The sequence below is a fragment of the Gekko japonicus genome, unplaced genomic scaffold (genome assembly GCF_001447785.1).
Source record: "Gekko japonicus isolate JY-2015 unplaced genomic scaffold, Gekko_japonicus_V1.1 scaffold969, whole genome shotgun sequence".
Taxonomy (NCBI): domain Eukaryota; kingdom Metazoa; phylum Chordata; class Lepidosauria; order Squamata; family Gekkonidae; genus Gekko; species Gekko japonicus.
This window is the reverse complement of record NW_015168076.1, coordinates 318,640-332,482: the sequence shown is the minus strand read 5'-3', so window position 1 is coordinate 332,482 and position 13,843 is coordinate 318,640. Positions and strand designations below refer to the sequence as shown.

Here is a 13,843-nt window from a genome sequence, read left to right as displayed (position 1 = left end):
TGAAATATAACAGTCATAGAAGACTGCGAAACAATTATAGATATCTCCGTGTCGTTATAAAGAGAAGTATATAACTTTCAGGAACAATCACTAAAACATGCTAAACATATAATAAAAAACTCAGCATTTCACAAAGAGTTAAAATTAAATATATACTACCATAAAGGGAGTTTCAGTATTATATGTACTTGTATTGATATACAATATTAGTAATATGTTGTATGCATCTTATTCTGTATCAACTAATATGTATTCCTTTTGTAACTTTTAGTAAGTTGTGTGTATCTTAGTCCGTAACGACTAATATAAGTACGCCGTTTTTAATGTAATGCTCAAATTGCTTTATATGTATTAGACAAAACACTTTGTAATGTGCGTAACAACTCAATAAAGTTATTAATAAAAAAAAGATCATGTTAAAAAGGAACGATCAGAAGCATGAGTAACTGCTTTCTTGAAACAAGCCTGTATTGTTATTGTGGAAAATCTGTTTGGAAATACAAGCTGTTGAGAAACTTCTACAAAAAGATATTTCAGAAGTCTTTACTACCTGATGATGATCACCTGCCATCCGTTGGTCATTTATTTATAAATACGTCTGTTCTCAACAAAATTCTGGTTACAGGCTTTTATTTAAATACAAGTAAGATACAGTTCACACTATACATCTAACATCTGGCAAATCAGCAAGTTCTTTTCCATTCATTTGCTAGGTGCAGAAGGTGGAATCCACTCCTGTATCTTCTTACGGGTGGTAGAATATGGCACATACTGTCCAGGGGTGCCACTTAAATTGAATTTATGGTTATCCCAAATGAATTTTCGAGCCACTGGTGGTTGTGTGGTTGGGGGGTCGTCTGTCATGCAGTGAAGCCAGCGATGCCTTAAAAAAGAAACATACATTACTGCTAATACAAATATTTTCCTGTTCTTTTAAACCACACAGTCAAGCAGTATTAATTCCACATACACACAGGTTCAAAAGCTAACCACATTAAATGGACAAACGTTATATCATACAAATTAAAAATAGTCAAATTCTGAACAGTTTAAAAGTTGGCTTTCCAGAGCCTTCCCGTCAGTCCCAAGTATTCAAAAGAAGAGATATATTATGCATCTTAAAATAATACTCTGTTAAAAGCAAATGGGTGCCACACAAAAAGCTGGTACTACAAGAATACTCTCCTATCCAATGAAGATGGGAGTATCCCTCTTCTGCACTGTGTGTACCAAAGGGCAATACAGAAAAGACTCTTCAGGCTGAATCCCTGGGCAATGTTTGCAATGCTGGATCAGTAGTAGTCACTATTGTCTACCCTGACAAGGCTATCATGTAGCCCAGAGGCACTACCTTACTCACTGGTAGCCCCAACAGCGGGGCACCCCACTTTTGACCTGAATCAGAGACCCACAATCAGGCCAAAGAGGACATTCTTTACCTGAGCCACAGAGCTAGCCAAAGCTCTGCAAAAAGGGTTTAAATCTAAGGTTGCACAAGGCAGCCCTCAAAGCAATCTCCAACCCCCCCCCCCACTTCCATCCAGCAAAGGTATGTATATGAAACAATCACAAGTTCCACCAAGTAAAGTATCTGCATTTCCATAGCTATTCAGTAGCCATCTGGCAAACAGCTCCTCTGCTTCCAAAACCTTCACGTAGTCCTTTCTGTGTGACACCTATGCCTATGTGGAAATCCTTTGTCTCCACAGCTGTCCTTCCTGCCTCCTCCTTCAGGATACCAAGATAAACTAATCAAACGTTAATTTCATCAATGATCCTTCCTGACGTCAATCAGAGACTCATTTCCCCCTTTTGACTAAGCCTGGGAACCTATTCAACCTACCCTGATTGGACCATCAGTGGTCATCAAACACATTCAGCCAGCTCTGGTAGGATCATCAGTGGGCATTAATCCCATCAAATCTTTGCCTGGGAGACCACCACAGAATTCCTATAAAAATAGAGAGCATGCCCTGCCTCAGTGTGCACTCTGAGGGCGCCTACTTTGAGTACACCCCCGAAGTCCCTTCTTTGGGCTTCCTCCTCCATAGCATGGAATGCTGGCCGTTTGGGCTGTCCTCTTCACAGACCTCTGCACATCTAGACAGGTGATATAACCCCATAATTGCTCCTATTTCCTAGTTCTTGATTGCTTTACTGTGATTGTAATCGGGGAAATTCTTTAATAAAACTATATCATTTACTCTTCAAATCTGGAGTCTTCCTAATGAAGTAGACCTTGGTATATACACGTGTGTGGTTCCTGTACCCATCTGGCCTCCTCTGTCTCATAACTAATTTCCCCCCCAAGAATGAGACAGGCCACTGGTGGTAACAATCAGTTGATTTGGATTAACTGGGGAAATGAAATGCTCTGTCTCCTCCCCCACGCCTTCCCAAACTGGATATTGGTGCTATCAGGTTTGAAAGAATTAACACTTGTTTATTGGAAGCACACTCCCAGCTTGCAATAGGGTAGTACATATTTTATTACTTGCAAAAAAACCCTTTTCCAACAGTTTTCTAATTCTCATGTGCCAAAAAGAATATAGTGGCATTTAATAATACAACAACAAAAAAACCTCAGATGTTTCTAGGGTCATGGGAAGACAACTTGTGCCCATTTCACATTATTTACAAATAATTTCTACTGCTTTATAAGAGTCCTGTATACACTCTCAATAGATATACAACCACCTTCTGCAAGACAATATTGCTAGAAGTCAGCACTTGCTCTCTCACCATCTTGACAGTTCACTATTACTCACGCAATGTGTTTTCCATCAATTTTTTAAAAGTCAAATGTCATTTACAAGTTATTTCATAGCAGTCCTAGTTACTTCAGGGAGACTATTCCACAGAAAGCAATTTGTAGATTTAAATGTATAACCACAATTCAAGGAACTGTATGATTAGTTGTCTATACCAGCAGCTCCTTAGACTTTTATTCTTCAGTAGCACCCCTATGCCAAACTGTCTGCACCAATTACCAGTATATCTTGTATTTCCAGCTACACTCAGATCCCTTCCGTATGTAGATTTAAAAATCATTGTGCAAATTAAGCTCTTGCTAAAAATCAAGTTTCTTTGTTTTTCTCTACATGTGGCACCTGGCAACCTTTCTTTTTAGGATTCCACATTTTAGGATTCGGCAGAAGACCCTGCAGACTGCATTTCTAGCAGTATGCAGTTTAAGAAAGTGACAACTCTACTATACAATACTGGAAGGTTCAGCTACTTGTTTTCAGTCAGTCAGTTTTCTCATATTTATTTTACAAATGCATCTTCTATCCCTTTTCTCATGATATAATTTTGTTGCTTTGTGATAATATGTGCCAGTGTGCACTTTACACTGCAAATGATTACAAGAGTAAGACAAAGCAAGCCATGGATTGGATCCTGTAATCTACCAGCAGATTGTTCCTGCACCACCACCCCGCCAGCAGTCCCTTTGACCCTGAAAAAATGGGGTTACATAAGAAGAGCCCAGGTGAATCGAACCAATAGGCCATCTAGTCCAGCATCCTGTCTCACACAGTGGCCAATCAACTCCTCTGGACGGCCAACAACAGGGCATAGAAGACAAGGCCTTACCAGGATAATGCCTCCTGGCTCTGGGATTCAGAGGTTTAGTGTCTCTGAATGTGTCCATTGATAGACTTATTGATAGACTAGTAGCCATTAATAGACATCCTCCATGAATCTATCTAATCTGCTTTTAAAATTGTTTATTCCTGCCATCACTACATCCTCTGGCAATGAATTCCACATTTTAATTGCTCTCTGTGTAAAGTAGTATTTCCTTCTGTCTGTCCTGAACCTACTGCCCATCGGCTTCATTGGATGCCCTCAAGTTCAAGTACTCTGGCAGAGGGAGAAAAAATTATTTGTTAACTCTCTCCATCCCTTGAATAATTTTATAAACCTCTATCATGTTCCCTTTTCCTCATCTCTTTTCTAAACTGAAAAGTCCCGGATTCTTCAGCCCTTCCTCATAGGGAAGGTGCTCCAACCCGCAAATCACCCTGGTTGCCCTCCCCTGCACTTTTTCCAGCTCTGTTATATCCTTTTTGAGATATGGCGACCAGAACTGTACACAGTATTCCAAATGAGGCCACACCATAGATCAATACAGGAGCACTACAATATTGGCTGTTTTATTCTCAGTCCCTTTCCCAATAATCCCTAACACTGGGTTTGCCTTTTTCACCACTGCAGCACAATGGGTTGACACTTTCACTGAGTTATCTGCTATGCCCCCAAGACCTTTTCCCCTCTCTGTCTCAGCGAGTTCAGACCCCATTAGCCTATAATTGAAGTTGGGATTTTTTTTGTCCCAGTGTGCATCACCTTACACTTCCAAACATTCAGCTTCATTTGCTACCCTGTCACCCACGTACCCAGTTTGTGGAGCTCTTCACAGACAGTCTTGGTTTTCATCACCCTGAATAATTTTGTGTCATCTACAAGCTTGACCACTACACTACTCACTCCTAGGGGAAAACAGCTGAGAGGTGGGGAGACTGCCAAAAGCCAAAAGAGGCCGGTTTGCAAAGAGAGAGAGGCTTCACATGGAAAAAGGACTTGCTGCCTGATGTTAATGAAGCAAACACCTACTCCAGTTGCATGGTTTTGTGGGTACAAGAAGGCACATGGTTTTCCTTTGTGTTCAGAAAACAACAACTAGGGATTAAAAACCACCATTACTGAGAGACTGAGTGTCACATTCTGCAGAAGCCTGAATCTGCATTCCTATGCCAAAGCATCCTGTTTACAGCTCCTGTGTACCTGGGAAAGGCCAGCTTCATCAGCACAACAAAGGGGATGCAGAAAGCTGAGAAGCAACACCTAGCCAGATGGTGACAATAAGATAGAATATAGAATTTCAACATTGTCCCTCCCATAGGGAATACCTGCTCCTTTACACACTCAGCCAACCCAGAGTAATCAGGGGTTGGTCTTAGAGAAGAGGTGGGATCCAAGCAGGCAAAGCCCCTCCCACCTGGAATATAACGAAGAGCACATTTTTATTCTGGGCTGCTGGCTAGCCAACCTTCCCCCCTACCTTCCCTTTAGGTAAAAGACTCTTTGTGCAGGAATTTCTCTGGGATGTACAGCCAGAGACATTTCATGCCCACATTAGCTGGCTTGTTCTAAGCAATGTGGAAAGAGCAAGTACAATCTTAGGGATCCCTTTCCTTAGTCTCCAATCTTCTGCTGCTACAGTTCCAAGAGCTTCTGATCAGGCAAGTATGGAGCAAAATACCTACTCCAGACTCCCAAGTAACTAAGGAAACTATTTTGTATTCTTTTCTTTATTGCTAAAGGAACCTTGTGTGTGTTTGAATGTATGATTCTGTTGTGTATATATGTGAAACCAAGTATTATTCAGTAAAGAGAACAACTGATTTATAGACACCTTGTCACGTTGTCTCTTTGAGTTGGGTCCCCATTTGGATCACACTTTCTCTGTATACACAGGCCGCAAACCCATTAACATTTAGACCCACCCCTGCCGCACGCGAGGCGGCTGGGCCTAACAGATTACACAGTATAATGATACATCTGTAAAGTGAATGGGAACAAAACTGAGTAACTTCCATTTTGTGCTGCTGCAGAAAGGGGGAATTGCAAATTCACACTCCACTACTGGAAGTCCTTGCACCCGCTGAAACACAGTGCTGGATCCAACCCATTAGCTAGATTATTCAGTAACTGGAGAAATTATTGTGTGTCAAAATAGAAGACTGCTACATAGTGTGCAAAGTCAAAGCACAAGTTCAGGCTATGTCATACACAAGCATTGTGAAGTCTACAAAAGTGTAGTCAGCCATACACTTCAAAATGCAATCCTGTCTAATTTGAACATAGACACTGGTACGAGAGCTTGCAATAAACCCAGATGCTAACTTTGCTGCTACAAACACCCAGACAACACAATCACTGGACCTAACAACATCAACTACAACATCTCAGACTTATTCACTTGCTCATCTTCTAACATTGTATATGCCATTAAATGTCAACAATGCCCTTCAGTTCTCTATATAGGGCAAACAGGTCAAACCCTACGCCAAAGGATAAAGGACTTACTTTTAAAGTTTAAAGCCCAACCTGGCCTCCCTGAAGTCCCGGACTCCGCCGGATAGGTGAAGTAAGGTTTTTTTTGTTTTTTTAAAACAAACGCTCAGGGCGAAGCTTCGCCCGAGCGCATATCGCTCTGTCTAAAAAAAAAAAATGGCGGGGGAAAACCGGAAGCCTCAGACTTCCGACGGAAATGGCTAGGCACCGGTGGAGAGCGATCAGACGCCGGGGAAGATCGGAAGCAACCGTTGCACTCAGTATACCACCACTTTGGACCTAGTGGCAGAGTGCAACGGTGTAAAGGGCTTTACACCGGTTAGGGACAGGAGGCAGATGTTCCCCGTCTGAACGCCGGTGAGTACACCGGTTGGAACCGGCACCCTAACCGATGTAAAGCCCCCGTCTGAACGCACCCTATACATGCTAAAACATCTGTTATTAACGCTTTTATTATCTGTATGTTAATCTGCTGCTATTCACAGACCTTACCAACTGCATTATTCCAACTTTAGCTCTACTTATGCATCTTGACTCTAATTAGTCCTTTTTGGCAACTACCCCCCACCATATGTAATGCTTAAGGAAATCTATTTCACTGTATCTGAGGAAGTGTGCATCTATACATGCTAAGTCTCAGTTCTCGCTTATACCCAGAACTGAACTTTGTTGTGGAGTTGCCACCAGACTCAGTTAGTTCTCACATCTGTTTGTTAACTCTTGTATTTGTATGCTAATTTGCTGTCATTCACAGTTCTTAACAACTGCTTTAATCCAATCTCAGCTATACTTATCATCCACTTACTTATACATCTTGACTCTGACTAGCCCTTCATGGCAACTAACCCCCACCCTCTCTCTATCTATATGTAACACTTAAGGAAAATTGTTTCAATGTATCAGATGATGTGTGCAGGTACACAAAAGCTTATATCCAGAATTAAACTTTGTTGGTCTTAAAGGGTGCTACTGGACTCAAACTTTGTTCTGTTGCTTCAGACCAACACAGATACCCACCTGAACCCAAGAACTGCTACTGGTCTTCTTCCTGGTTTTTGGTGTTTGGCATTACGTCTTGTTTTCATGATTTTATTGATTTATACATACTTTAAATGTTTTTGATGTTGAAATGTTGCTGCCTTGGAGAGACTATTTGGGTAGAATAGCAGCACAGAAATGTTTTAAATAAAAAAAAAACACATTTGTTAGTAATAAGAGCTGCCATCAGTTCTTTCTTCTCTTGCTGCAGCCTCCAATTACAGGAAAAAAACCTGAGCATAACATCACATTGCCATAGAACAAAGTCTGAGTCCAGTGGCACCTTAAAGACCAACAAAGCTTAATTCTGGGTATAAGCTTTCATATGCATCTGATGAGGTGTGAATGCACACAAAATTAATCTTTGTTGGTCTTACCCAGAATAAAACTTTGTTGGTCTTAAAGGTGCCACTGGACTCAAACTTTGTTCTATTGCTTCAGAATAACAGGGTTACCCAACTGACTCTATCGCACCCACCCCCTAATTACTGATTACTAATATGCAGGGCTTTTTTGGTAGAAAAAGCCCAGCAGGGACTCATTACCTAATAGGCCACACCCAACAGCAGAAACTTATTAGCATAATAGGCCACACACCCTGAAACTTATTAGCATAATAGGCCACACACCCTGACGGTGCAGCTCATTAGCATATTAGGCCACACCCCATGCCTTCCCTTGGTTTGCCCGGGCGCCCCGCTGGCCCTTGGAGGGAAGGGAAGGCAGTTTAAACTGCCTTCCCTTGGCTTGCCTGGGCACCTCGCGACTGCAGGGAGCCCAGGCAAGCCAGCCTTGGACAGGTCGGGGAGGCATTTAAATGCCTCCTTGATCCTTCCTGTGCCCCCCCTGGCCTGCCTGCCTTAGAGTTGCCAGGGGGGTTGCTCTCCAGGTCTTCCCTCTGCAGCCACGCACGCAGAGGTTTTGGCTGTAGTGGGCATGGCCAATTCTGAAGCCAGCCGGAACTCCGTTCTTGTGCGTTCCTGCCCAAAAATAACCCTGCTGATACGTAACACATCATCATATGTTCCCCCTAACTAGGAGGTACAGTAAAATACAGTAAGAGAAGACTGGGTGACAAACTAAACACACAGCTTTCATTTTGAGCCGCAAATATGCATTTACCATAATATTTAGTTGGACACTGGCCTTAACCCACCCCAAAAAGGGGATACCTCTCAGACATAACTTCATTGGCTGACATATAGCGAGTTACTGGCAGAAGATTAGAGTGTTATGAAAATGTTTAAAGGTTTTCATTTTCTTGCTTTTATCTAGAGCTAATGCTCCAGCCAGTTAATGGTTTCACAAATGCATAATATACGAATAAAGAAATGCAAGTAGTTAATTTACCACTCAGGTGGCACCATGCTTCCGTCCACTTCCCAGAATGTATTTTTGCCATTCATTTCCTCAGTATACACAACCCATCTGTGACGACCTTAAACATAGAGGTAAATACAATTAATCTTTATACTGTATTTAGCTGTACAACATACATTTTAATAAACGAACACAACTTTCAATAATTACTAATATGGAATTCTGCAATCCATATTACCAAGGTTTTCATAAAGTCAACATTCAGGGCTCAGAATATATTTATTTGCATTATTTGTTCAGCTTTCAAAATGCTGGTTTCACCAAGTTTTCAGCTTTTGACAAAAGTCTGATATAGGACAAAAAAGCAGGGTAACAGAGGCAGTGAAATGAACGATATATAGTCTACTATAATATTTCTAGGCAAAGGCAATGCACATGTGGATGAAAGAACAATGTTGCCTGTTCTCAAATTGTTACCAGCTTTAACAAATGTTATTTCTGAGCAAGTGATGTGGAACAGAAGATTTTCCCAAATGGAAGTTGTTACAGGAAACTTTCCACCCTACACATGTAAATATTGTCCATCTATAGTCGTCAGAGTTGTTGTATTGCAAATCAATTGTGTTAGATGTACTAAATGTATCATATGAAGCATGAACCTCCCTTTGCTAACATTATTTAATGTTCTGAGCCCCAATTTCAATATTTCTAAGAGCACCAAATACATATTTTAAGCACCTAGGTAATGTTTTTCTTTAGACTGTCTTTGAATTATAATCCGTATTTTTATTGGCATATGACTGATTTCAACATCATTGTATATTATTAGCCCTAACAGTATTTACCGGTCAAGTACATTACAAACAGCTAACAGTTCAAAATCATCTCTAGGACTCTAGAAATGTATAATGCATTGTGCAATTTTAGCTGTATGTGACCAGGCATTTAAGTTCTCATTTAAAATTTCCAACAATGTGCGATCAAAGAACAAAACAAAACCCAGCTATGACCAATAATACAGTATTCTCCCACTCAATCCCATGACCGCTTTATCCTCTCTTTCCTACTGCTAGGACTTGGTCACAGTAAATAATCCAAATCTTAGGTGACTGGGAAAACGGCATCTACTTGACTAGAATATCTTTTCAAATAAATTCATTGGCTACAACTGCTATAGTAAAAAGATGGAAAGCATCACTCCTACTATCCAATTGAAAATTCTGAAACCGAGTAGCTTCTTTTTTCATATTCCTATACCCCCAAAAATTGGCAGTCAACTACTATGTGTAAGAGCAAAACCCCAAGTACCTGGTACAACAGCACCCCACAGGGTCCTCTTATCACTCTCAGAGCCTTCGTTCTTTCTGGAAGCCTAAACAGGGGGCTCATCTCAACATAAATGATAAAAAAGATGTTTTTCTTTTGACAAAGATGAAGTAATTTATTTGCTAGAATAGTTTAACCACTCACCAAAGAAGTACCTGTTGTCTTCATAATATTTGTTTCCATATTTGTCAGTGCCTACTAATGTACCAGTCTTCAAATCATTGACCCTGCAAATTCCCAACAGAAAAACAATTTCAACTGTCTTATCAGACCACATACCACAGAAAAAGAAGTCTCAGATCCAGTTCCCGAATTCAAAAGATGATCAAACATCTGGGGTTTGAGTGATAGCCAATCAATCAATAAACAAGCATGCAATTAAAAAACCCCCAATCTATATAAAAGAAAGTCCTTTCACCGTAAAATGAACGCCCAGGCCAAACCGCTGGAGCTAGAGACACCAATTTCGGGGAGAGTGGCATAGGTGCTAAGAAGGGATTTTTTAGAAATTCGACCCTTAAGTGGGTCAAAAGGGGGAAAATGTGCTCCCCCATTGATTCCTATGCGGCTGCCAGGCAGCTGACTCTCTGCACCCCCCACTCTGTGATTGGTCAGCTGCAGAGCTCAAAGTTCTGAGGTAAAAAAAAAAAGCCAACAGTTACAGGGGACTGCAGACAGCTAATGACAGTTGAGAGAATCAGGAGCGGCCAAGAACCACCTGTGAGGTGAAGCAAAGCTGCTGGCCCAGCCCCTCTGATGGCTTTCAACACACTCCCCCCACCTCCTACACCTAACAGGCGATTGTCTGTCAGGTACAGCCCCACCTCCACAGTGGCTTCTAATACTCCTCCCCCTCCCCCTCCCACACTAGACAGGCAGCTGCCTGTCAGTTGTAGGAGAGGAGGTGGGATGGCTTCCAATACACTCCCCCCATCTCCTACACCTAACAGGCAGTTGTCTGTCAGGTGCAGCAGCGGTTGCAGGGTAGCCACGAGGGAGCCTGCCCAGCAGTAATGCCTTAGTGATCCTGCCAGCCCTGCCTCCACAGTGGCTTCTAATACTCCTCCCCCTCCCACACTGGACAGGCCTGTCAGGTGTAGGAGAGGAGGTGGGATGCTTACAGCCACTGGGAAGATTTGCTCAGCAGGACTGCCTTAGCACTGCTGCTGGCCCAGCCTCCCCGATGCCTTTAAATACAATCCCCCCCAACACCAGACAGGCCGGTGTCTGTCAGGTGTAGGAGCAGGGCCAGGATAGGAATGTTTATGGGGATATAGTAAAAGACATTTCTAGGAGCCATTTCAATGCGTGCCTCCCTCATGAACCTGAAGAAATGTCCACCACATCACCACTCCATCACACCAACTCCCCCTCACACCTCTTACTGCCCCCAAGAAAGCTCCTGGCAAACGTCAAGCCAGATATACCAACGCTACAAGGAGGAGGCAATTTAGGAATGTGGCAAAGACAGCACTGAGCTGCACAGGCCAAGTATCAGCAAGATCACCCTGAGGTGCTCAGAACAACACAGACTCCATATGAGGTAAACAATCCAGGAACACAAGTAGAGAGGTCATCACTTTCGTGGAAGATATCAGGAGTTGACTTAACAGACGACTGCTTCTTAAATGGGCAGTTCTATGTGGCTTGTTCCAGAGTGAGCTCATCAAGCAGCCTGGTGATCCCAGCACCTGAGGGCAGAACCACCAATGTGGTCTAGAGTAGAGGGGGGGAAAGTACATATGTCTTGCTTCATTTCTTACACTACAATCTTCTCTGTTAGAATTCCTACAACAAATGTCACATTCCAGATTTCACATCATCAGTATTATAACCGGATTTACGGAACTTAAATACCGTAGTGAAGCACGGGTAGCAGGCTAATATATATATATATATATGAGAAAACCTAGATGTGTTAACTGAAAACAGACGCTCATAAGAGTCACAGAAATCACTAGTTATGCACAGATTTAACATTTGGCTATTAAACACTTTCCACACTGACAACCCAATCCTAAACACTGTTATTCTCACAGTGATTACTTTCCACTATGTATGCTAAAGAAAGCAGCCTATAGTTTATCGATAATTCATAATTACTCAAACGTTTTGCAAAAAACACCCTTGTACTAACATCAGTGCATACAAAGTCAAACCTTAGAACAGCTTTTTCACTTCAAACAAGCAAATGTGTAGCCAAAGGTGGCAGAGAACTTTCTCCCCGTCTTCTATTAGTTGTAAACTTGCCTTCACGCCTCGAATCAGAAGCGGCAACGGCATCACTCTGAAATTCCTCTCTGTCTCCTACTTCTTCAAAGGGGACGGGTATCTATCGTCAGGCTAAAAGCCTTCCCTCGACTGATGGATGCTGGAGGTGCTAATCTTACATACCCAGTGCAGAAGAGCCATGTCTCCCCCCCCCTCCCCGCTGCAGGACGCAGCCATGCTCCCAAGCGCGAATGAAAGCCCCTTTACCTGAAGAATTGTACCAAAGCCCCGCGAAGGCCACCATGACCCCTAAGCTGTTGTAACGCCCTCTTCGCCACCTGAACATACTCCGCCATTTTCTCCGAGGGAGTACTGGGTAAGCAAGTTGCTTTGACTTTGCGCCGGCAAAGAGCCGACTGCGCAGCTACAGCTCTACGCTCCACCTTCATTGGCCCACATGACGCTCCTCTGTGCAAATTAACACACGAAAGAGCGCCGCAGAGACGGAAGCGATTTGAAACTATTGAAATTCGATAGAAGAAAAGGGTTATTTCTCTCGCGCTTCAGGTCTCTATTTGGAATCTAATTTCGGTGCATTTCAAAGGGAAAGTATTTTTGTGGCTCTGAATTAGGAAATCATACTGTAGCAAGTAGAAAAACGGCTGGTATTCGTCACTTGGCCCTCTGAATCCTAAATAAATAAATGTATTTATTTACAGTATATTGACATGTCAGCGTGGTTTACAGCGTGTTTAAAATAAGAGAATGACAAGGGAATTTCAGGATTTTAAGAGAATGGCAGAGAAAACGTTGAGACTCCGCTTTATACTGTTATTCTAACGAAATACCAATATTGAGCATACGTGTCTTTTCAGTCTGAAAATAATTAAGTGTATCGCCGAGACTTCAGTCATTCCAATGGTAGAGAGGACAGGTTTTATGCTCAGTGCATTAGTGGCCTTAAATGATTTGGTGTGCATTTTAATGATTGGGGGGGGGGGGCAGGTATACGGCAGCCTTTTACTTAATGGAAGAATGTAAAGGGAGCGATTGGGGGTGGGGGAGACCAAATATGCCGCTTGCTACGTACAGTGTACGTAATTACTCCAGTTTGTCTATTAAGATCAATGGACTTAGATAAAGTCGTGTTCATGTTATGATGATACCACTAATATTCTGCATATATAGGTGTGTGTCTGCTTTCAAGAAATAGGAATCACATGTGCATTTTACAAATGTCGCTGGGGTCCTGTCTGTGCCTGGATAAATGGGGGAGTTCAATCATATATTCAGCCGTACATTTGTTGAAACTAACATGAGTATTGTGAAATGCACACATAAATCAAAATCAAATATTTAAGTCTGTATTGGATTGCTCTGTTACTGAAGTGGCCATTATGGATCAAATAGTTGCCATCTGTATAAACCAAGGTTACATAACTGTAAATATTGTTTGTTTGTTTATTTTTAGACTCATATCCCTCCCCTCCCCTGGGTTACATGGCTCAGGGCAGCTCACAACATCAATAAAACAATCTATATGTAAAGATAAAAACATACTTACAAAAATAATTACATTATAAGCTATAAAATAACACCCTAGTTTAGTCATCAGAACAAAAACATAACCGTTTGGCATGCAACAACTAGCACCCAGACTTTGTAAAAAAACCAACCAAACAAGCAGCACTACTGATAGATAGTGGGAAACTGGCCTCAATTCCAACAGAAAGCCTGGTGGAACAACTTTGTCTTGCAGGCCCTACATAATCTAGAAAGATCCTGCAGGGCCCTGATGTCATCTGGCAGAGTTCCACCAGGCAGAGGCCACTAGAGAAAAAGCACTTGCCCTTGTGGAGGACAGTGA

At 42.1% G+C, this 13,843-nt stretch overlaps 1 protein-coding gene across 1 annotated transcript; it reads right to left on the bottom strand.

Annotated features, from left to right (window-relative positions):
- Positions 1–551: 551 nt before the first annotated feature.
- Positions 552–12,376, bottom strand: NDUFA12 (NADH:ubiquinone oxidoreductase subunit A12). Its single transcript, XM_015414647.1, has 4 exons — positions 12,244–12,376; positions 9,910–9,992; positions 8,470–8,557; positions 552–883 (listed from the first exon to the last, which is right to left on the bottom strand). Exons 1-4 carry the CDS (start codon positions 12,330–12,332, stop codon positions 703–705), a joined length of 441 nt encoding a protein of 146 aa, XP_015270133.1. The 5' UTR covers positions 12,333–12,376; the 3' UTR covers positions 552–702.
- Between the last annotated feature and the right edge of the window lie 1,467 nt (positions 12,377–13,843).

Coding starts and splice junctions, on each gene's coding strand:
- NDUFA12 (XM_015414647.1), bottom strand. CDS start 12,332: ATGGCGGAGTATGTTCAGGTGGCGAAGAGGGCGTTACAACAGCTTAGG. Junction 9,993..12,243: donor GCTTTGGTACAATTCTTCAG/GTAAAGGGGCTT, acceptor GGGAATTTGCAG/GGTCAATGATTTGAAGACTG. Junction 8,558..9,909: donor AGACAACAGGTACTTCTTTG/GTGAGTGGTTAA, acceptor TCTATGTTTAAG/GTCGTCACAGATGGGTTGTG.